We start from the raw sequence: 16,084 nt of genomic DNA, 5'->3' as shown, positions 1-16,084 counted from the left end.
GTGTTGCAATTGATCTTTAGTTTCACAAAATCAGATACCCAAGTCATGTATCTGTCCACAGCATGCGAAACAGGAAGCTTAGTCATATGACTGGCGAGAGAGCTCCACCAGCTGGCTTATTACCTTGTGAATGGCAATCAGGGACTGAGCCAATCGCGTGCATTGAAACTGGGGTCTGAGTCATCAGCCAGTGAGGGTCATCCACGCTATATTGTCGCTTGGTACCCATGAGCCCTAGATGACAACGACTGTGATCAATAACTGCCATATATATCAGACTTGACAACATAGTCATCAACAAGCAAGAACGCCTCCAGAGTGGCAGCGGGCCTACGGAAATGCAGGACAAAGGTCATTCTGACAATCCAGAGGATAGTTCAGACAGCGTCTTTGAGAGAATCTGTAAGAACCCGCTCGAGAAAGCTTTCTTTGACAAAAAGCACATCGAGAAACTGTTAGCATCCGGTACCTTCATGATCATTCTTCAGACAGTACGGAGCAAAAATAGCCACTGTCGTGCATGGAACTGCCCACCAAGGATACTAACCGGCATGCCGAACATACGGTCTGAATTTCGGTTCAACCCTCAGCATGGCTAGGCAACAAGGGAGAAAGTGTGGAATGAAACTGAATGACGTCATGTCTGAGTTTGCCCATATATTTTTGACTATTTTTTGGGTTCCAGACTGTAGGGTAGATAGAGCTTTGAGAGTTGAGCCAGGCATCTTCTCCATAAAGATCAGCAAAGAGGGGAGCAGGCATGGAAGATTCTAGAAGTGAATAGGAATGTCTATCTATAATAGCTTAATATAGTTAGCGTGAACTTTAATATAATAAGTAAGAAGATGGGAGTGAGTCAACTAAAAGTTGATTCTAAGTTTTAACTAGGTGATGGTGATCTGTAATAGACTAAATGATAAGATATCTTATTTAGATTTAGGTGCCTGATTAGATCCTAAATATAAGGGTAATATTAGTTATATATATCTGACTTCTTTTCTGATAATGCTATCTCTATTTATCTTTTATATTTTTCTTATAATTAGTCTTTTATATATTATAGGATAAAATATTATGCTTATTATTATAATAAATTATAATATCTCTAAGATTAATTCTATACTAAGTAATAATTCTTCTTAGTTTTTATTTTTTAGACTTTAATTATAAACAGATATTGCTTCTGCTTCTTAGTCATTGATTTCTATACTATTCTAGATAGTGAGATTCTTTCTCTTAAGGTTATTTATAGGGCTTTTCGACTGTCTTTTTCGATGTGAATTTATATAAATTAACCATAGGGACTGTGCTTGTTGAGGATATAGGATGATATAATGATTTTGCTTTATATTTGACATTGTGCTGTCCGCTTGCTTATGGTTTTTGGTGATGATTAATGTACAACGATTGAGATAGATAGAGGTGGGTTCTGGATGTTTCCATAGTCTCAGTACTGATTTTGTATTGCTTAACAGGGCGAGTACTCCGGCTTCAATTAGCAACTCCCATGTGGACTGTTTAGGATCACTCCCCAACCAGTGATGCAACATCATCGCTTTGTGGTTCTTCTCTGACCAGCGTCTTGAACCCTTCCTAGTCTCCTTCTAGAGCTCTGCGGTTATCCCAAATCAAGAGTCACTAACCCCTCGGACAGCAATTGTGAGCCCAGGTGCAATCTAAAGAACCCGTCTGTGGCAGATGCCATGTGTACAGAATGCAACAGAGGACAAAACTGCCACTAGTTCTGAGACTGGCTTTAGCCGCCGTTACCCAAGCGGAAATTCCGGCTCAATAGTGCAAGGCTCTCTCTCAGGATTATTGACGTTTTCCGTTGTACCGCGCGAAGGATTTTTTGTTCCTCTTCCCGAAACTGTGACCGCGCCACGGGCTTCTCCAATGGGGTGGCTTTGTTGTCGAAACACTGGTGGACACCGTGTTTGTCGAATGTTTGATGTTAGGGTTCTCTCCGTTCGCTTCTGCTCGTCAGCACTCTACTTCAGATCACATTACAAATCGCCAATCGGTGTGCTCGGAAGCGCTTTTCACAGACAGACCGCCCTCCTTTCATGATTTTTTTTTTTCGGTCCGGAAGATGTTGTTAGAAATCCTATCTTGAGACCGCTCTCATTTCTGCCCGTTCCTCCATTACAACGATAGTGGTTGGCAGACATCATTGCGAATGATGCCATGTCCGAACAAGAGTTGACGACAGATATGCTGTTGGCAACATGCTCGATAAGTACCGCACCACCATTACTCTTCGATAATTATCAGTTGCAAGATGATAGAAGCCACAGTAATGGACTGGGAAATGTGACAATGAACAAGCGAGAGCGAGTGAAATTTCCTATGTTGATTATAATTGCTACTGCAAGCTATACTATCAATAGTCTTCTATATTTAAGGCTACATTAGAAATCTTTTTATTAAATAGCTTCTAAGGTTAATTATTAAATAGATACTAATAATATAAATAAAATACTATATATAATTTACTAATATACTTAAGACCCTTTTTAGATATAAAATTTATTTATTAATATATTTTTAATAGAAGTCTATTACAGATATATCACCTTAATTTACTATTATAACTAAAATATTAATTGTTATAATAATTTAATTATTCTACTCTATCAGCTGTATTTATAAATCCTAAGTTGGGTAAGTAGACACTATTTATAATATCATTTCCACTGGACACTCATTACATACCATATATTAAATTGGAAGTGACGATTCTTCAGTGCTTGCCGATTGACTACACTCATCCACTAGTGGTTCGAAATGAGCTCTGATTAGCGATGGGTTGACATGACGCTTTTGTCTATTCTCGCCAAAAGTATGTCCATAACGAGTTTGTCGATGCTCTCAACTTTACGTGCAAGGCATAATCGCGGCGAATCCTGATAAAAGCCCAGTCTTGAAGGCATGCTGTTAACCTGTCGTTGAGTTGAAGAAGCTTCATCTGGCAGTTACCTTATCAGGCATACTGGTGGGAATGAATTCCACATTCGCAAAGGAGACAAATCAGCTCGATACAGTACAATAAAGTGTTACTCTAGACATACGGAAGAGCTAGGACCTTTGGCTTCTCCGCATTCGCACCAAGACTTGATAACGAGACAAGACGAACACGACTGCAAGAAACAGCGACATACAGAGTAAGACGCTTATGATGATGCATACTCTAATCTAGTAACACTATGTGTTCCATTAGCAAGGCAATGAGAGCCTGCAACATGGCAGAGACGAACGACAAGCCTTGATCCGTTTTCATTCGATGCTATCTTTCAAACTCTTTTCTTTGGCTTCAGCTGTCCAGCTCCGCAACAAGCTCCACTTTCCCCTCTTCCTCATTGCGGAGGACTGGAGAGTTTCATATGTTGAATGAGTGAAGCACCTCAGCTACTCACCGCGAGTCCTTTCACTGTGTGAAAAACACCGCTAGTCTGCTAGCCAACCCAACATTGACTCGATTGAGCGTGAGCAGATGGATGGCTATGTGGATGATCACAAAACCAACTCGCAAGTCGCCGTGGCCATTGTGACAGGAAGCTAATAGACGTGATGACATTCAGGTGAGTTCTCGCGCGCCTATGGAAGAGCCTTGAGTAGAGACAAATGACCTTGCCTTTGATCTGTTTGATCGATACGGCCGCTTGAAACCTGAACGTATGGATCACCCCGTTCAGAAGAGTACTCGAGTATGGTGCCAGGAGCTCCACCGCGGTGATATCCTGCTGATCACTGACATTCAAATCGATAAGAGATACCGGCGTCGTAGCATAGCGAACTGATGCGAGCGATGCTGCAGAAGTGTCGCCACAAATCAGGCGAATTCTTCGTTATAATACGTCCCTAATCGGCGAGGTATGAATCAACCGTACGGATGAACCGTCCACATCAGCACGATAGTGTGAATAGCCAGCGCCTGGCAATTGCGCAGAGATCTTGCGTTCGTTAGGATTTCGTCGGATTGGATCATCCACCTGGTTCGGCTTGGCTTCAGCCCCGGTCACGCCAGCCATAAGTTGGAGCCTTTAGGGGATTACGACCGTCCCGAATATCGCTACACGTCTCACAGCGACGTGAAGTCTCTCCTCCATAAAGTCCCTACCCTGGTTGATGCGAACTGTGTAGAACGCCTCCGTCAAATCTTGAATGATGCTGAAAGTACTGATTCGAAATGGGAGTCAGCCGAATCGGACGGTAATACAGTGCTTCGTCTGGAAACCGATCGAAAAACGCTATTTAATAAACAGACTTTCTCGATCTTAAGGCAGATTATGATCGATTGCCGCATGGCCGTTGAGAAAGGAATGTGTTGATTCAAGATTCAGAGTTGTACAGCATGCAAGTACTCCCCCGTGACTGATTCGTGTGTACTTATAATTGATTATAGGTGCATATCGACAAGGATCGTTATCAGCGCATCAGACCATAGCGCCTATGGATGGCTTGCAGTGCCAAGCTTCGGTGAACTACTACCGATGTATATCTCCAAAAATCGTCCTTGGGTCAGCTGGCCATTGTACAGCCCCACAGTGGCGTTGCATGAAACATACCACGTACAAACCGACCCCAATTCTATTTGTGCTTGTCATACAATCCGGTCTACATAGTATGTTTGTGAACCTGTGGCTTTTGATCGATCATGTTCTAAAATCGCCGAAACAGCAGCCGCGCAATGCCTACTTCCCTGAATTCTATACTACCGAACACCCTGTCCGAGCCACCCGGCGTTAATATCTTCGAGAATATCGCGGCACAAGAAGATGTTCTCCAACTAATTGGCTCATCAAATAGATATCCTACTTCTGCCAAATCAATTTCCACCAAAGCTCGAACTACACAATGTTTTGAAGACTTCGCTGACTCTACAGTTCAACATATATTGCGGACACGCTATGCCAACTTCGACTAAGACCAGAATATATAGACACGTGAATGAGTTTAAAGCTTAAACGCTAAGACTTACTATCAACCACACAATCTTTCAACTAAGCTAAGCGCCAATAATAGCCTGCAACTCTCCGTCGGTCAAGACAGCCTTGCTATTTTCCAGTTATTCAGCCTTGTCAATCCTCATACCTGCGGGATTTCCCACTACAATATACTAGTAACAAAACATCCTGAAGTAAATACTCAGCTGATCTTTCATTAGCGACAAAGTTGGGCACCCAATCAAGATCTTGTTGAAATTGAACTTTATGCATATACTAATTATATAGATCGACTTGCGGTCATTTCTATTCCAGGTAGTTCCCAGGCAGAATGTAGCATAGTCACCCCTCACAAATTAATCTTACGAGTATTTGCTGTCCGTGCGTAACCCGGACCTCAACAACCATGCTCATCTGGAACCCAACTTGGAATAATCGAACCCCACATACCGCTTCCCATCAACTCATTGAGCCTAAGAGCCTTGTTTTTCAGCCACATACAACCACCAATATCAAAAATGGCTTTTTAAACATTCCGGGAACTCTAGGGGCAACGAGCACACATTCCTTGGTCGCACAGTTTTGTCTCAGGCGAAGTGTTTCCAGCACTATGACTCTTTCGCTTGTAAGAATACATTACTTCGGCAGCGAAATGTTTTTGTCTGAAGTAGAAGCACCGGTCTGCCTGATGTTTGGTGGTCGCACCTGCACACACCTCCAAATCGATCAAATGAGGGGCTAGCCCTAATCCGGTATAGGTATTGATCAGATGGATCCTACCTTAGCAGAATTTAAGTCAAACGGAGAGGTTTTCCTCTAAGTAGCTGGTATCTTCTCCCGCAGCGGCTCTCCATTGGATGATGAAATGCAGATCCAACCCGTTATGAATGCGGGGCTAGTTACTTAACTACTCCATCATTCCCCTAGTTTCTAAACAGTTAGGCTTTTTCGAGTGTACTAGATACCACCATCACATTAGTCGTGGCCTAACGGCACGAATAGTGAGAAATTGAGTGGGAACGCGTGTTGTATTGTATTCAAGTGTGTCTAATAGAATGAAAGTAAGTGGCATAGTTGTGCCATACATAATGCAGCGCAGTCCTGTGCGCGCTAATTTACTCTGTAGAAAGGAGTCCTCTTGGCAAATCCTTATATCGAGGAAATCCAGCTATCCAATGAGGGCATGCGGGTGGGTATATGCGCTGCGCCCACCATATTCGGGATAGCGGTAAAGTAATCTTGTCAAATAGTCTGTCCACGACAAGAGCTGTCGTGTGCACCCGAAGGATCACCCTGCGAACAATATCGCTCGGCCATGGCTACCCCAAGTGAGCCCATTTTGAGATTACTTTCGAGGTAAGTAATCTCAATAGGTCTGGAGACCAGACTCTAATATACCGGTACCATAGCATTCGACAAAATGGGCAGTTTTCAGATCTTGAAGTCAAATGCGAGACCTTAACATTCCATGCACATTGTTGTATTGTTTGTCCGCAGTCTAAGTTCTTTGACCGAGCTGTGAAGGATGGTTTTATGGTAGATATCCACAACCGAGCTTAATTCTACCAACTAACGGTAGGCAGGAAGCAAAGTTACATATCATAAAATACACGATGAGCCGTCTATAGCGTCAAAAAAGTTTGATTTTCTTTTATTGTGGGGATTACGATGACGGTGGTGATTACTTAGACTCTACAAATACTTCGTCCCATGGCGTTGCTGGTGAAGCAATCCAAATCCCAGAAGAGCCACCAAGAGAAGATTCCAATTTCCCCGACGTGCCCTCTGAATGCCTTCCCACTACGTGGAGACGTGCACACACCGATGCCAAAATGTACGTTATCGCCGATAAGTATCGATCGATGGGTTGAAAGAAATTTCAAAGAGAAAGATGAAATCAAATATGGAAGACGAGTGGAGTGACATGGGATTCATTACACTCATTGAGTATGTCTATGGGCCGGAATGCCCTGCTGGATCAGACCTATGTGACGCTTTTTTAGCAGTCGCCATTTAACACGTTTCTGCTCTGAATGAGCCAACGCGACTCCATGAGGTTCTGAAGAATTTCCCAGAATTTGGATACCAATTCTCCACTGTCATGATGGAAAGAGTTATCCATTTAGAAACAGAAGTCTGGCAGGAACACCTCATCCTTCTCAATAATTGAAATATAGATCTGAATCAGGATTTTCATGCAGCAGAAAGCAAAGCGTCATTCCCAGTCATGTCAACGTCGCCCTATATACATTTCAAACTCCAAGACAGCCCCTCTGGGACCGCTATTGCAGCGACTGAGTGGCAGGAGTTTCATAGCAAAATGAGCCTCCGGAAACATGACGCTGATAAACACAGCCGGTGTACTGATTGTGCACAAGGATTTCGGTAGTCTCAAAAAGCTCGAAATCATCGTATCCAGCGTCATGGTGGCTTTAATCCAACGCGACGTCACTTTGATGCACCAATGTATATCAAACCTTTAGGCTATAGGGCGCAAAAAATGGAAGCACTTCCTCAGGGTCCACGTATAAATTCATCGGATACCGTACGCAAAAATGCGCTGGATGGCTCGATTTTCAACACACTTACCGACAAGATCATGACTACTGAAGTTGATAGAAAAACTGGCTCACACAAACAGAAAGTTGTATCGACAACTTGGCTTTCTCCGGAGATCACAGAGAAGTAGGCACGTCGGACGTACTCTGTCCAAAAGCAAGGGCCGTAGGATGCGAAGTCGGACGATAGAGCAGATAAAAGTCCCGGGCCTAGAACGCTGCACATTCAATACGAGTACTAGTGACTGGGGTTTGGACTTGCCGTTGCGTCCAACAGAAGTGTTGAAATAGGGCTTGATGGAACCAGACTAGGTTTCATATACATAGTCGCTTTGACTTCTTGCGACTGTATAACACCATACATCTACTAGCAGAAAGGTTTACTGGGCTGGATAAATTAGCATCACAAAGCTTCTTGTTAGCAATATGTACATACGACAGGTATTTAGTTCTTTGCCTCCCACCATGAGACCGCAGGTCACTCAGAGAAGATATCGTGCAGAGGGACATCGATCTGTGCGACCGTCAATATTAGAGGCAAACATTGGCGCCATCTGGGAAATCTGAAGCGATCGGTATGCTACACAAAAGTTTAGGAGCTAATTACGTGAGAGGAGAGAATAGAGAATGACTATAAGTATCTGCAGAATCTGAACAGTGACTTGCGCGTGACAGCTGCTTTGTGAACATTGTTCTACTGGACGCACCAACTTGGAAAAACGTCTGGATTTATTCTTCGCCCATAGACTAGATGTGAGACTTTCCTGAGCCTAGCGTTTCCTCGGTCACATTGTAGGCCGTCAGAACAACGTAGATTAGCTTGCCTTGATCCTGAACAGGCATAATGTAGACCCTATACGCTGTGTGCCCGACGCCATCGTCAATTTCAACATCGTCAATGATCCGTACTTCGCCTGTATTGATAGCGTGCGTTACTACCCGATGAAGGCTAACGGTGTCGGTGGCAGGCACCTTGTGGGCAGGAAGGTCATAGATACTTTGACCCACTACTTCTGCACGACTATAACCGCTGATAACCAAATGGCTATTGGAGACTTGCACCACCCGAAGTTTCGCATCAAGCACGATAGTCGGCAGTGGAGACAAGGAGAAAATGCGGCCCAGATCCGAGGTAGAAGCCGAAGAAACCTGTTCGAAGGAATGAAGACATCGTTTACGATCGTCGTTGTCAGATCGTTCGGCAGGCTTTAGATTGTGCTCATCAATGGGCACAGTGGTCATATTGATGAGAAAGGCGGCCTCGGACCGGTCTGTTTTGTTGAGGAAAAAGCAAGCACGTTACTCGAAATTTCACGGCCACCTCCGATTGATATATGGTCGGTGCATGGAAACTGTGACAGAGGAGAGATAAAATCGGGACTCCTGCCGAAGCCTAATTGTTTAAATCTCTTCTCAACCCCAACCGAGCCGTCCAAACTCGACCCGTGTACACTCTCAACTTCATTGGACGAGCTCCCAACGACCCCACACAAGGCAAAGAGCTGTGTGAACATTGTGATTGGAGTATAGATTGGGTCAAGATTAAGCTTATCGATATATGGGCGGCTATCCTACGTCGAACGATTTACGATATTGCAACAATCCCCTGCGGGCACCAATCCTATGTCGCTTTTCGTTACGGTATCGTAGCAATCCTCTAAGGAGCGATGCATTGCATGTCTGATTGCTAATGAGGGATGAAATGGGAGTCCAGATAGCTTTCGTTTTGATCTTTGGCACGATAGACCGGCAATTGAACTCTTTTTTAGCTTTCGAATTGTCTCCCTGAACCGCTATTGAATGAATTTGGAGACTTTAACTCTTCATGGCTCCTTTTTTCCGACAATCATTCGAGGTGGGTTTCCAAAGACGTAACCTTGAATGCCAACGTGCTCCCCGCTGATGAATACCGACGGAAGCTCGAGGACTCACGCAATCTGTTACCTGTTCAAGCTGATACGAACGAGGCTAAAGGACATATATTTAGGTGTAAGGCGATACGGGACTTTATAGAGAATGTCATGGGGGTTCAGCTTCGAAATACTCAATGGGTCGAAAATAATTATGGCTCATAGTGCTGGTGTATCCTGAAGAGAGTCACCAGAAAATTTGGCGCGGTGACAAACAGGTTTTAGGTAAACTGGCGCCCACTTTCTCGACGGCTACCAGAGCCGACCAATGATAGGTGCAAAATTCTTTGCGTTCCATATAGGCAGCTGATAAACTTGATGTTGTGCCTTGTGTAACCTGGGTCAAATTGAAGCTGGCAGTCGCATTCTCTCCTTATGTCGACTTTCAAGAATGGGCTTCGAAACGGCTGTTGTCGGATTACACCTTTATGAATCAGGACGAGATCATGAGATGGCGCGATGCTGTCCTCATCACGCAACAAAATATAACAAAAACAGATACTCCTAGCTACATTAAAGCGCTGGGCCTGGGTTCATTACACATTCCGCCGACGGAACACCTTTCTAAGCCAGGTGAGTGTCACAATACCTTCTAAGTGAAAGAAAGCAATAGACCAATAAGCCCAGCAGTTGCATGCTTTTATATTCGATTCCTCAATGAAGAAAAAGACGATTACTACCGAGCTCTCTACCTGACCGAAAGGACAGTTCGCAATCTTATCGTCAAGATCGCAGAGAAACGTGAGGTTGATCCAGATCGCATTGTTCGCATAGTACGCGTTAATCGGAGCGGAATTGAGACTATAGTGGATGATGATCTTGTTCAACAAGTGCCTGAAGGACAGGAAATGCTAGCTGAAGTCACCGAGGCGTTTATATTGCAGAGTTCTACTACAAGCATTAGTTCTCCGCCGATGGCAGCTGTAGAAGTTCGTTTGATTTATTGAGATACACATGGGACATATTTGAGAGCAATTTTGACCAAAAGCATCTGCTTGATTCGTTTCTTACACTTTTCTGAACAATTCGCCATGATCATTGCAAGGATTTAATGCCATCGGACTTGGGCTTTTCTCTTTTCCTGACCGACAAGGAAACGAGGGAGATCATGAGATCTGATTATAAGATAACTATATGAACAAATAATCTATCTGCACAGCGAGTCTTCAGAACATTAATTTCGCATATTTCGCAACTGGACAGTGGCAACAGAGATGTGACCTATCTTGGATTCGGATAGCACTCTGGCATAGAGAACAGGGCTTATTGAGAGATACCTTCCGCTGGTTCAAACTCAATACACAATCATAAAAGATGTCGCCACACTGGACGGATACCGATTTGTCCTTGTCCTCCAAGCAGACTAGACACTCCAACCTCTTTCGGGCCTTTTGCTCGTCGAAAATTGTTGAAATCTAGGATTCGCCGATTGTGAGGAACGTAAATCTCTTCTTGAGTCGGGCATTCGGTTTAGAGTCATAGAATGACTAGATGCTGATACTGTTCTTCCTTCTTCTGCTAACTTTCTTCGCTTTCTCTTTCCGGAGTGACCTCAACAGATCTTTTATCTCAGCGTCACTAGATAATGGCCAGGGACGCGGCCAACTGCTGATCCTCACTACCACCGAGTGTTCTTCGATGCGGATCCCATTTTGTAGCTGATCCTCGGTCATGAAAAACTTTATTCCATAACGGCAGATAAGAGCGGCTGGACATTCTTGAAGCATATTTCCTCGATGCCAGATAGTCAGAAGTTTTTCTTTCTCTGCTTCTGAGAAATGCATATCTTCTTTGCTGAGTTTGTAAAGAAGGTATTCAAGCGGTGCAAAAGTATAAGGAGACATTGGATGCTTCTCCGTACGACGATAGTGTTTCACAGACGGTCTGAACAAAGATAAGAGAAACGGTCGGCGTTGCTCATAGATTCGTGTTAAAAAGTTGATAGCATCTTCCCTGCGATCATCAACCTCTAAAGACCACGCCAATCCCATTGCAATTGGAATGAGTAGCTCTTCAAGTTTCCTTTTATAAAGATATGTCCAAGCATTTTTGAAAATCTGAAGAATACTATCCTGGCTAATATAATCGCGTTTGATTGTAATGATTAACTGCTGAATTACTAGAGCTGGTCCTAACAATCTATGTTGGCGGTCATAGCGAATTGCTCTTTGGAGAATAGTTGAAAAGATTGAAGTGATAATGCTTTTCTTATGATCCTGGTAACATGAATATAGATCCTGACAAGTTTGTATTGCTGAAAGGAGGCTGTTGAAATCAGGGAGGTTTTTAAACACTATTGTAGTGAGTTTGGAAGGTAAATTCACAAGATTCTTTGTCAAAAGTCGTTGTTTCATCGTGAAGTAATTGCCTGCGCTCAAAGAAAGTATGGATCACCATACATCGCTGGACCAACAAGTAAATGAGGGAAAAGAAAATCCAGGGGTCAAAGTAGAAACGAGAGGCATATATATAGTTATGAGCAAGCTCGCCCCACATCGCAATGCTACGGAGGTTTAGGCGGCACTGCGCCACAGAAAATGTGGACACTTCACCGCAATATTTCTCAGACCCCTTTAGGGCATCTGAGATAACTAGTAAGTCTGATAGAGGTAATTCCTATTCTAGCTATGCAGCGCTTATTAATACACTTTTCGAGATTCTAGAGCCAGCTTTTCCTGAATACGTCCTCTGATGACAGTGCCGTGGGCATCCTCGGCATGACTGAGAAGATCCATTTTGTCCTGTATTGGAGCTGTATCACACACATGACACACAACTCGATTGGAGGACCATGGTGGATTCACGTGTTTTCGCAAAAAATGCCGGGTCAGTGAGCCGGGCGTTGCGTACTTTGCAATCCGGGCTTGCAGAGGAATATTGGGATTTCCAACGCAGATGAAGCAGATTGTCGGTCGATCTTCCGGGGACGTGACGCGGACAGAATCGATCGCGTCACGCAGGGCATCCTCTGTCTCCTCCTTGATGACGACCCGCTGCCGTTTAGCAGAACGATGAGAGTCTTCGTCATCAGGTGCAGGTCGGCGAGGAGACTGAGCCGCTCGGCGTGTGGGTCGGCCTTCTTCCACACCACAAAACACAGTGCCTGCATCGATCGCCGCAATCCGGCGCTGATACTCTGCCTCGAGAGTTTTGCCTGGCATAGCCATCATACGGTCGATGAAAGTCAGATGCTGCGCAGACATCGAGTCCCGGTCCTGCAAGGTTTTCTTCACCCGAGGAGTGACCATCAACCCTGCCAGCTGGCATTCCAAGTCGATCACGGGTTGTTCATTCCGGTAACGCTCCAGATTCTCTCGAATCCGTTGGTTCCTTTGTCGCTGCTTCTCATTGCGTAGTGCACGAACCGCTAGGTTGTGCCGTCGCTTTGCTTCCATAGTCCGGTCATGGGAAATTTCCAGCTTCTCTCGCAGCTGACGTTGGCGTTTGGCTTGGCGTTTGGAAAGCGCTCCTTCATCGAGATGGCCAAAGAGGGCTTTGCAGGATATACGGCATCGCTCATACTTGGCTGCTTGAGCGTCCCATTTCCGTTTCCGTCTATGGACGGTATCTTGCCGTGCACGAACCACCGAAAGATCGTTAATGGACCTAGATTCTTCTTTCGACAACTTGTATGGCCGATTTGGGTCGATGGACGCGCTGAGTGAGCATGCAAATTGTACCAATTTCGTTTGAGACCCTGTCTTGCGGACAATACCCTGGGCGTCCACGTCCACATCGACCGCATAATGTCTGATGAATGTTCGAATATCCGAGTGCTGCATCATGACATTTTGCAAGGCATCCGAGATCTCTTCTATTTGCTATGTGAGCGGGCCGGTCGAAAGGGCTAGGAAACACACTTACCGCTATTATTGAATTCCTTGGCTGCCGCATACCGAAGAAGATAGGGTTTCACAATGTCCTCAAAGGTTGTGATCTCGCCAACACGACGCATTTGGGATCGCAATGTTGAGCAGAGCATTCTCTTTTCCAACACAATCCGATATCCAGTTGTCTCCCGCTCCACCTGACAAAACACATATTTATCCAAGATTTCGTCCTTTAACTTCAGGTCCTGCTGATTTAAGCCGTCAACAATGCCGACACTATAGAGTGCCTTTGCATTGTCTAGTACGGGACCAGTCTTTGTGATTCTCTTGAAGCCGTCGATGTGGAATAACATGCTCAACAGACAGACATGAGGACTCAGAGTCAGTGTTGGGTCAAATATGATTTCTGGGATTTTGAACTCGTTCCTGGGCAGTCAGTGGATCAGCCTAATAGATTTTTTCGGAGGCACCTACGGAGCTTTCTTCCCCAGGAATCGCTTGGTGAAGTCCGGCTTCAAAAAAATGATCAAATTCGGTCGACCGCCTTCCGGATCGCGGATAAGTTTGAGTCCCAGGTCCTGATAGCGAAGATGTAAGAGGGCTCCAGGACGGCTTGCAGTAATAGCAGCGAGCTGAGTGTAGAAAAGAAGTTGGATCTGCTGCCAACCACATCCAAAACTCGTTTCGGTGGTGGACAATAGGACACGTGCAAACTCGGATACATCTTTAATATACATATTCTTTTTTGGCCTTCGATCCTCTTTCAGCTTTTTCTCGATCGCTACTAGTGCGATGACCTAGCCCAAGTCAGAAATTACACTGTTGAATAAGAACGAGTCAAATGTGACAGACTTACATCCTCCACCTTGACGATCGTATCTTTGCTGAGTCCGGACAAGGTCTCTTGCTTTAGAACAAGATGCCACCATTTCCAAAATGACTCAAGCGAACTCTTATATTTGATCCCGGGACAGTGACGACCATTTTTTCCACGACGAATATCGCACCGCCAGCTAAAAAAGGCGTAAAGAAAACCGACCGTCTCATCAGAGTTGGAGATGAGCTTCCATTGCTGGACGGGGTCCACGTCAATGTACCGGCAGTACCTATGAGGAAGTATTTGTGAGCACTTAACAATATAAACGGGCTTAGCGCGACCTACCTATCCCAGTACTCACGGGTCTCGTCCAACTTATCCTGTGTAGTGGGACTGTACCGTTTCTGTCGAAGCTGAGAGACATTCAGATTCTCTGCTATCGCCAAATACTCTGCTGCGGGCAGTTGGCCTTCATCGTGGAGATCATCGTCATCTGAAACGCTCTCATCATCGGATTCCTCTTCGTCTGGCTCCAACTCACTGGCAGACTCGTCGTCGGACCCCTTGTCTGAAAAGATCTGGCTCAGAACGGAGCTGGCATCACTGTCACTCTCATCGTCCACGATGCTGACGGCTAACCCACCATCATGTTGGGAGGGAGCCATGCTAGGTGATCAGGAAGGAGAGCATGCAAAGCTGGGGGCTAGCTGTAGAGGAGGGAAGGTTATAAGAAAGAATAAAGGAAACAGAAGTCGGTTGAAGAGGGTGGAGACTCATTATAAGAAGAGCCATCCTTACGAGACGAAACAAGAACAGAGCCATTCATAATTAAACATAGCAGAGGTCAGCTAGTCTGGGTTCTTAGAATCTATGAATCCACCCTTCGAAGCCACGAGCACGGTGAAACAGGAAGACTACTATCCTGAGTGATCCAGGAACTGAGCGCTGAGTCATTAGGGCTTTGCCAGGTCCCGGGGCACAGTCACATGATCTTATAATGGCGTCGAAAACGGGCGTGGTGGGAAGGGAGAGGTGCGTGGCAAGAAGAGAGGTCGCACGGAAGCTGGCTCTTGGCAGGGCTTGGCGGTTAGTGAGCCGCTCAAAGCAGCGTGAAATGTAGCCCATTTAGGCAGCTCGCTAACCGTCAGAACGTTATATGGAGTATATTAATAGTTATGGTAAAGCTTACAAGATTATTTTAATATATAGAAGAAATCTAAGCTAATAGAATTATTAAGGCTAATAAATATTTAGGAATAATATAGTAAGAAGCTTAAGACTTACTATTAAACTACAGAAGAATATTTTAGTATTATAAATTATATAATATTTATTTAGGATGAAATAGAGGAGAATCAGTTATAGTGATTAAATAAAAAAGTACCTTATAGTATTAATAAATATATAGATATAAGAAAGATTTCTAATTAAGAAAAGTCTAATTAATAAAAATAGATTTTCTTATTTAATTACCTTTTTATAATATATCTAGAAGGCTAGTGCATTTAATAGTGAATTCTTACTAGTATTAATAGAAGATTCTATATGATTAAGATAATTATTTTATATATTTAAATCTTTACTTTTTCTATTATTCTTTAGAATATTAAATGATTGTTTCTTATTTAGCTGGTTAGATAATATAGTATTTAGTTTAAGTAATTTAGTTTAGCTGGTGTTATTAGGAAGATTATTAAGATTATTATTAGAGATATCTATATAATTATTATTATTAAATTTCTTAGAAGCATCTTAAGTGTTGTAAAATATATTAATATTAATGATTAAAGGCTTAAGTTTAATCTTTATATTATTATTATTATTATTATTATTATTATTATTATTATAGAATTTCTTAATTTTTATTTCTAGAGTATGAATTGCTTTTTCTTTAATAGCTTTTATAAGAAATAAAAATAGTATATTATTTATATTATCTTTATTTATCTTAATACTAATATATAAATAAATTATAAATTAATAACTCTTATTCTTTTTTTTTTTTATTACTTGAAAATACTTT

The 16,084-nt window shown here is 43.4% G+C and overlaps 2 protein-coding genes across 2 annotated transcripts, besides 1 other annotated feature; both read right to left on the bottom strand.

Annotated features, from left to right (window-relative positions):
* Positions 1-8,251: 8,251 nt before the first annotated feature.
* UA08_04995 (hypothetical protein) lies at positions 8,252-8,746 on the bottom strand (the record flags this gene model as incomplete). Its single annotated transcript, XM_020267840.1, has 1 exon — positions 8,252-8,746. The coding sequence occupies one exon, from the start codon at positions 8,744-8,746 to the stop codon at positions 8,252-8,254; it is 495 nt and encodes a 164-aa protein (XP_020119638.1).
* Positions 8,747-12,053: 3,307 nt separating this feature from the next.
* Positions 12,054-14,726, bottom strand: UA08_04994 (hypothetical protein; the record flags this gene model as incomplete). The annotated part of the gene is made up of 5 exons (XM_020267829.1): positions 12,054-13,228; positions 13,279-13,670; positions 13,719-14,041; positions 14,101-14,350; positions 14,407-14,726. 5 exons carry the CDS (start codon positions 14,724-14,726, stop codon positions 12,054-12,056), a joined length of 2,460 nt encoding a protein of 819 aa, XP_020119657.1.
* A 490-nt stretch (positions 14,727-15,216) lies between these two features.
* Positions 15,217-16,084: part of a repeat region (Identified by RepeatMasker using a combination of RepBase library and repeat library created with RepeatScout) that runs on past the window's edge.

Source organism: Talaromyces atroroseus (assembly GCF_001907595.1).
Source record: "Talaromyces atroroseus strain IBT 11181 chromosome Unknown scaffold_6, whole genome shotgun sequence".
NCBI classification, from domain to species: domain Eukaryota; kingdom Fungi; phylum Ascomycota; class Eurotiomycetes; order Eurotiales; family Trichocomaceae; genus Talaromyces; species Talaromyces atroroseus.
This window is presented reverse-complemented; position numbering and strand designations above follow the sequence as displayed.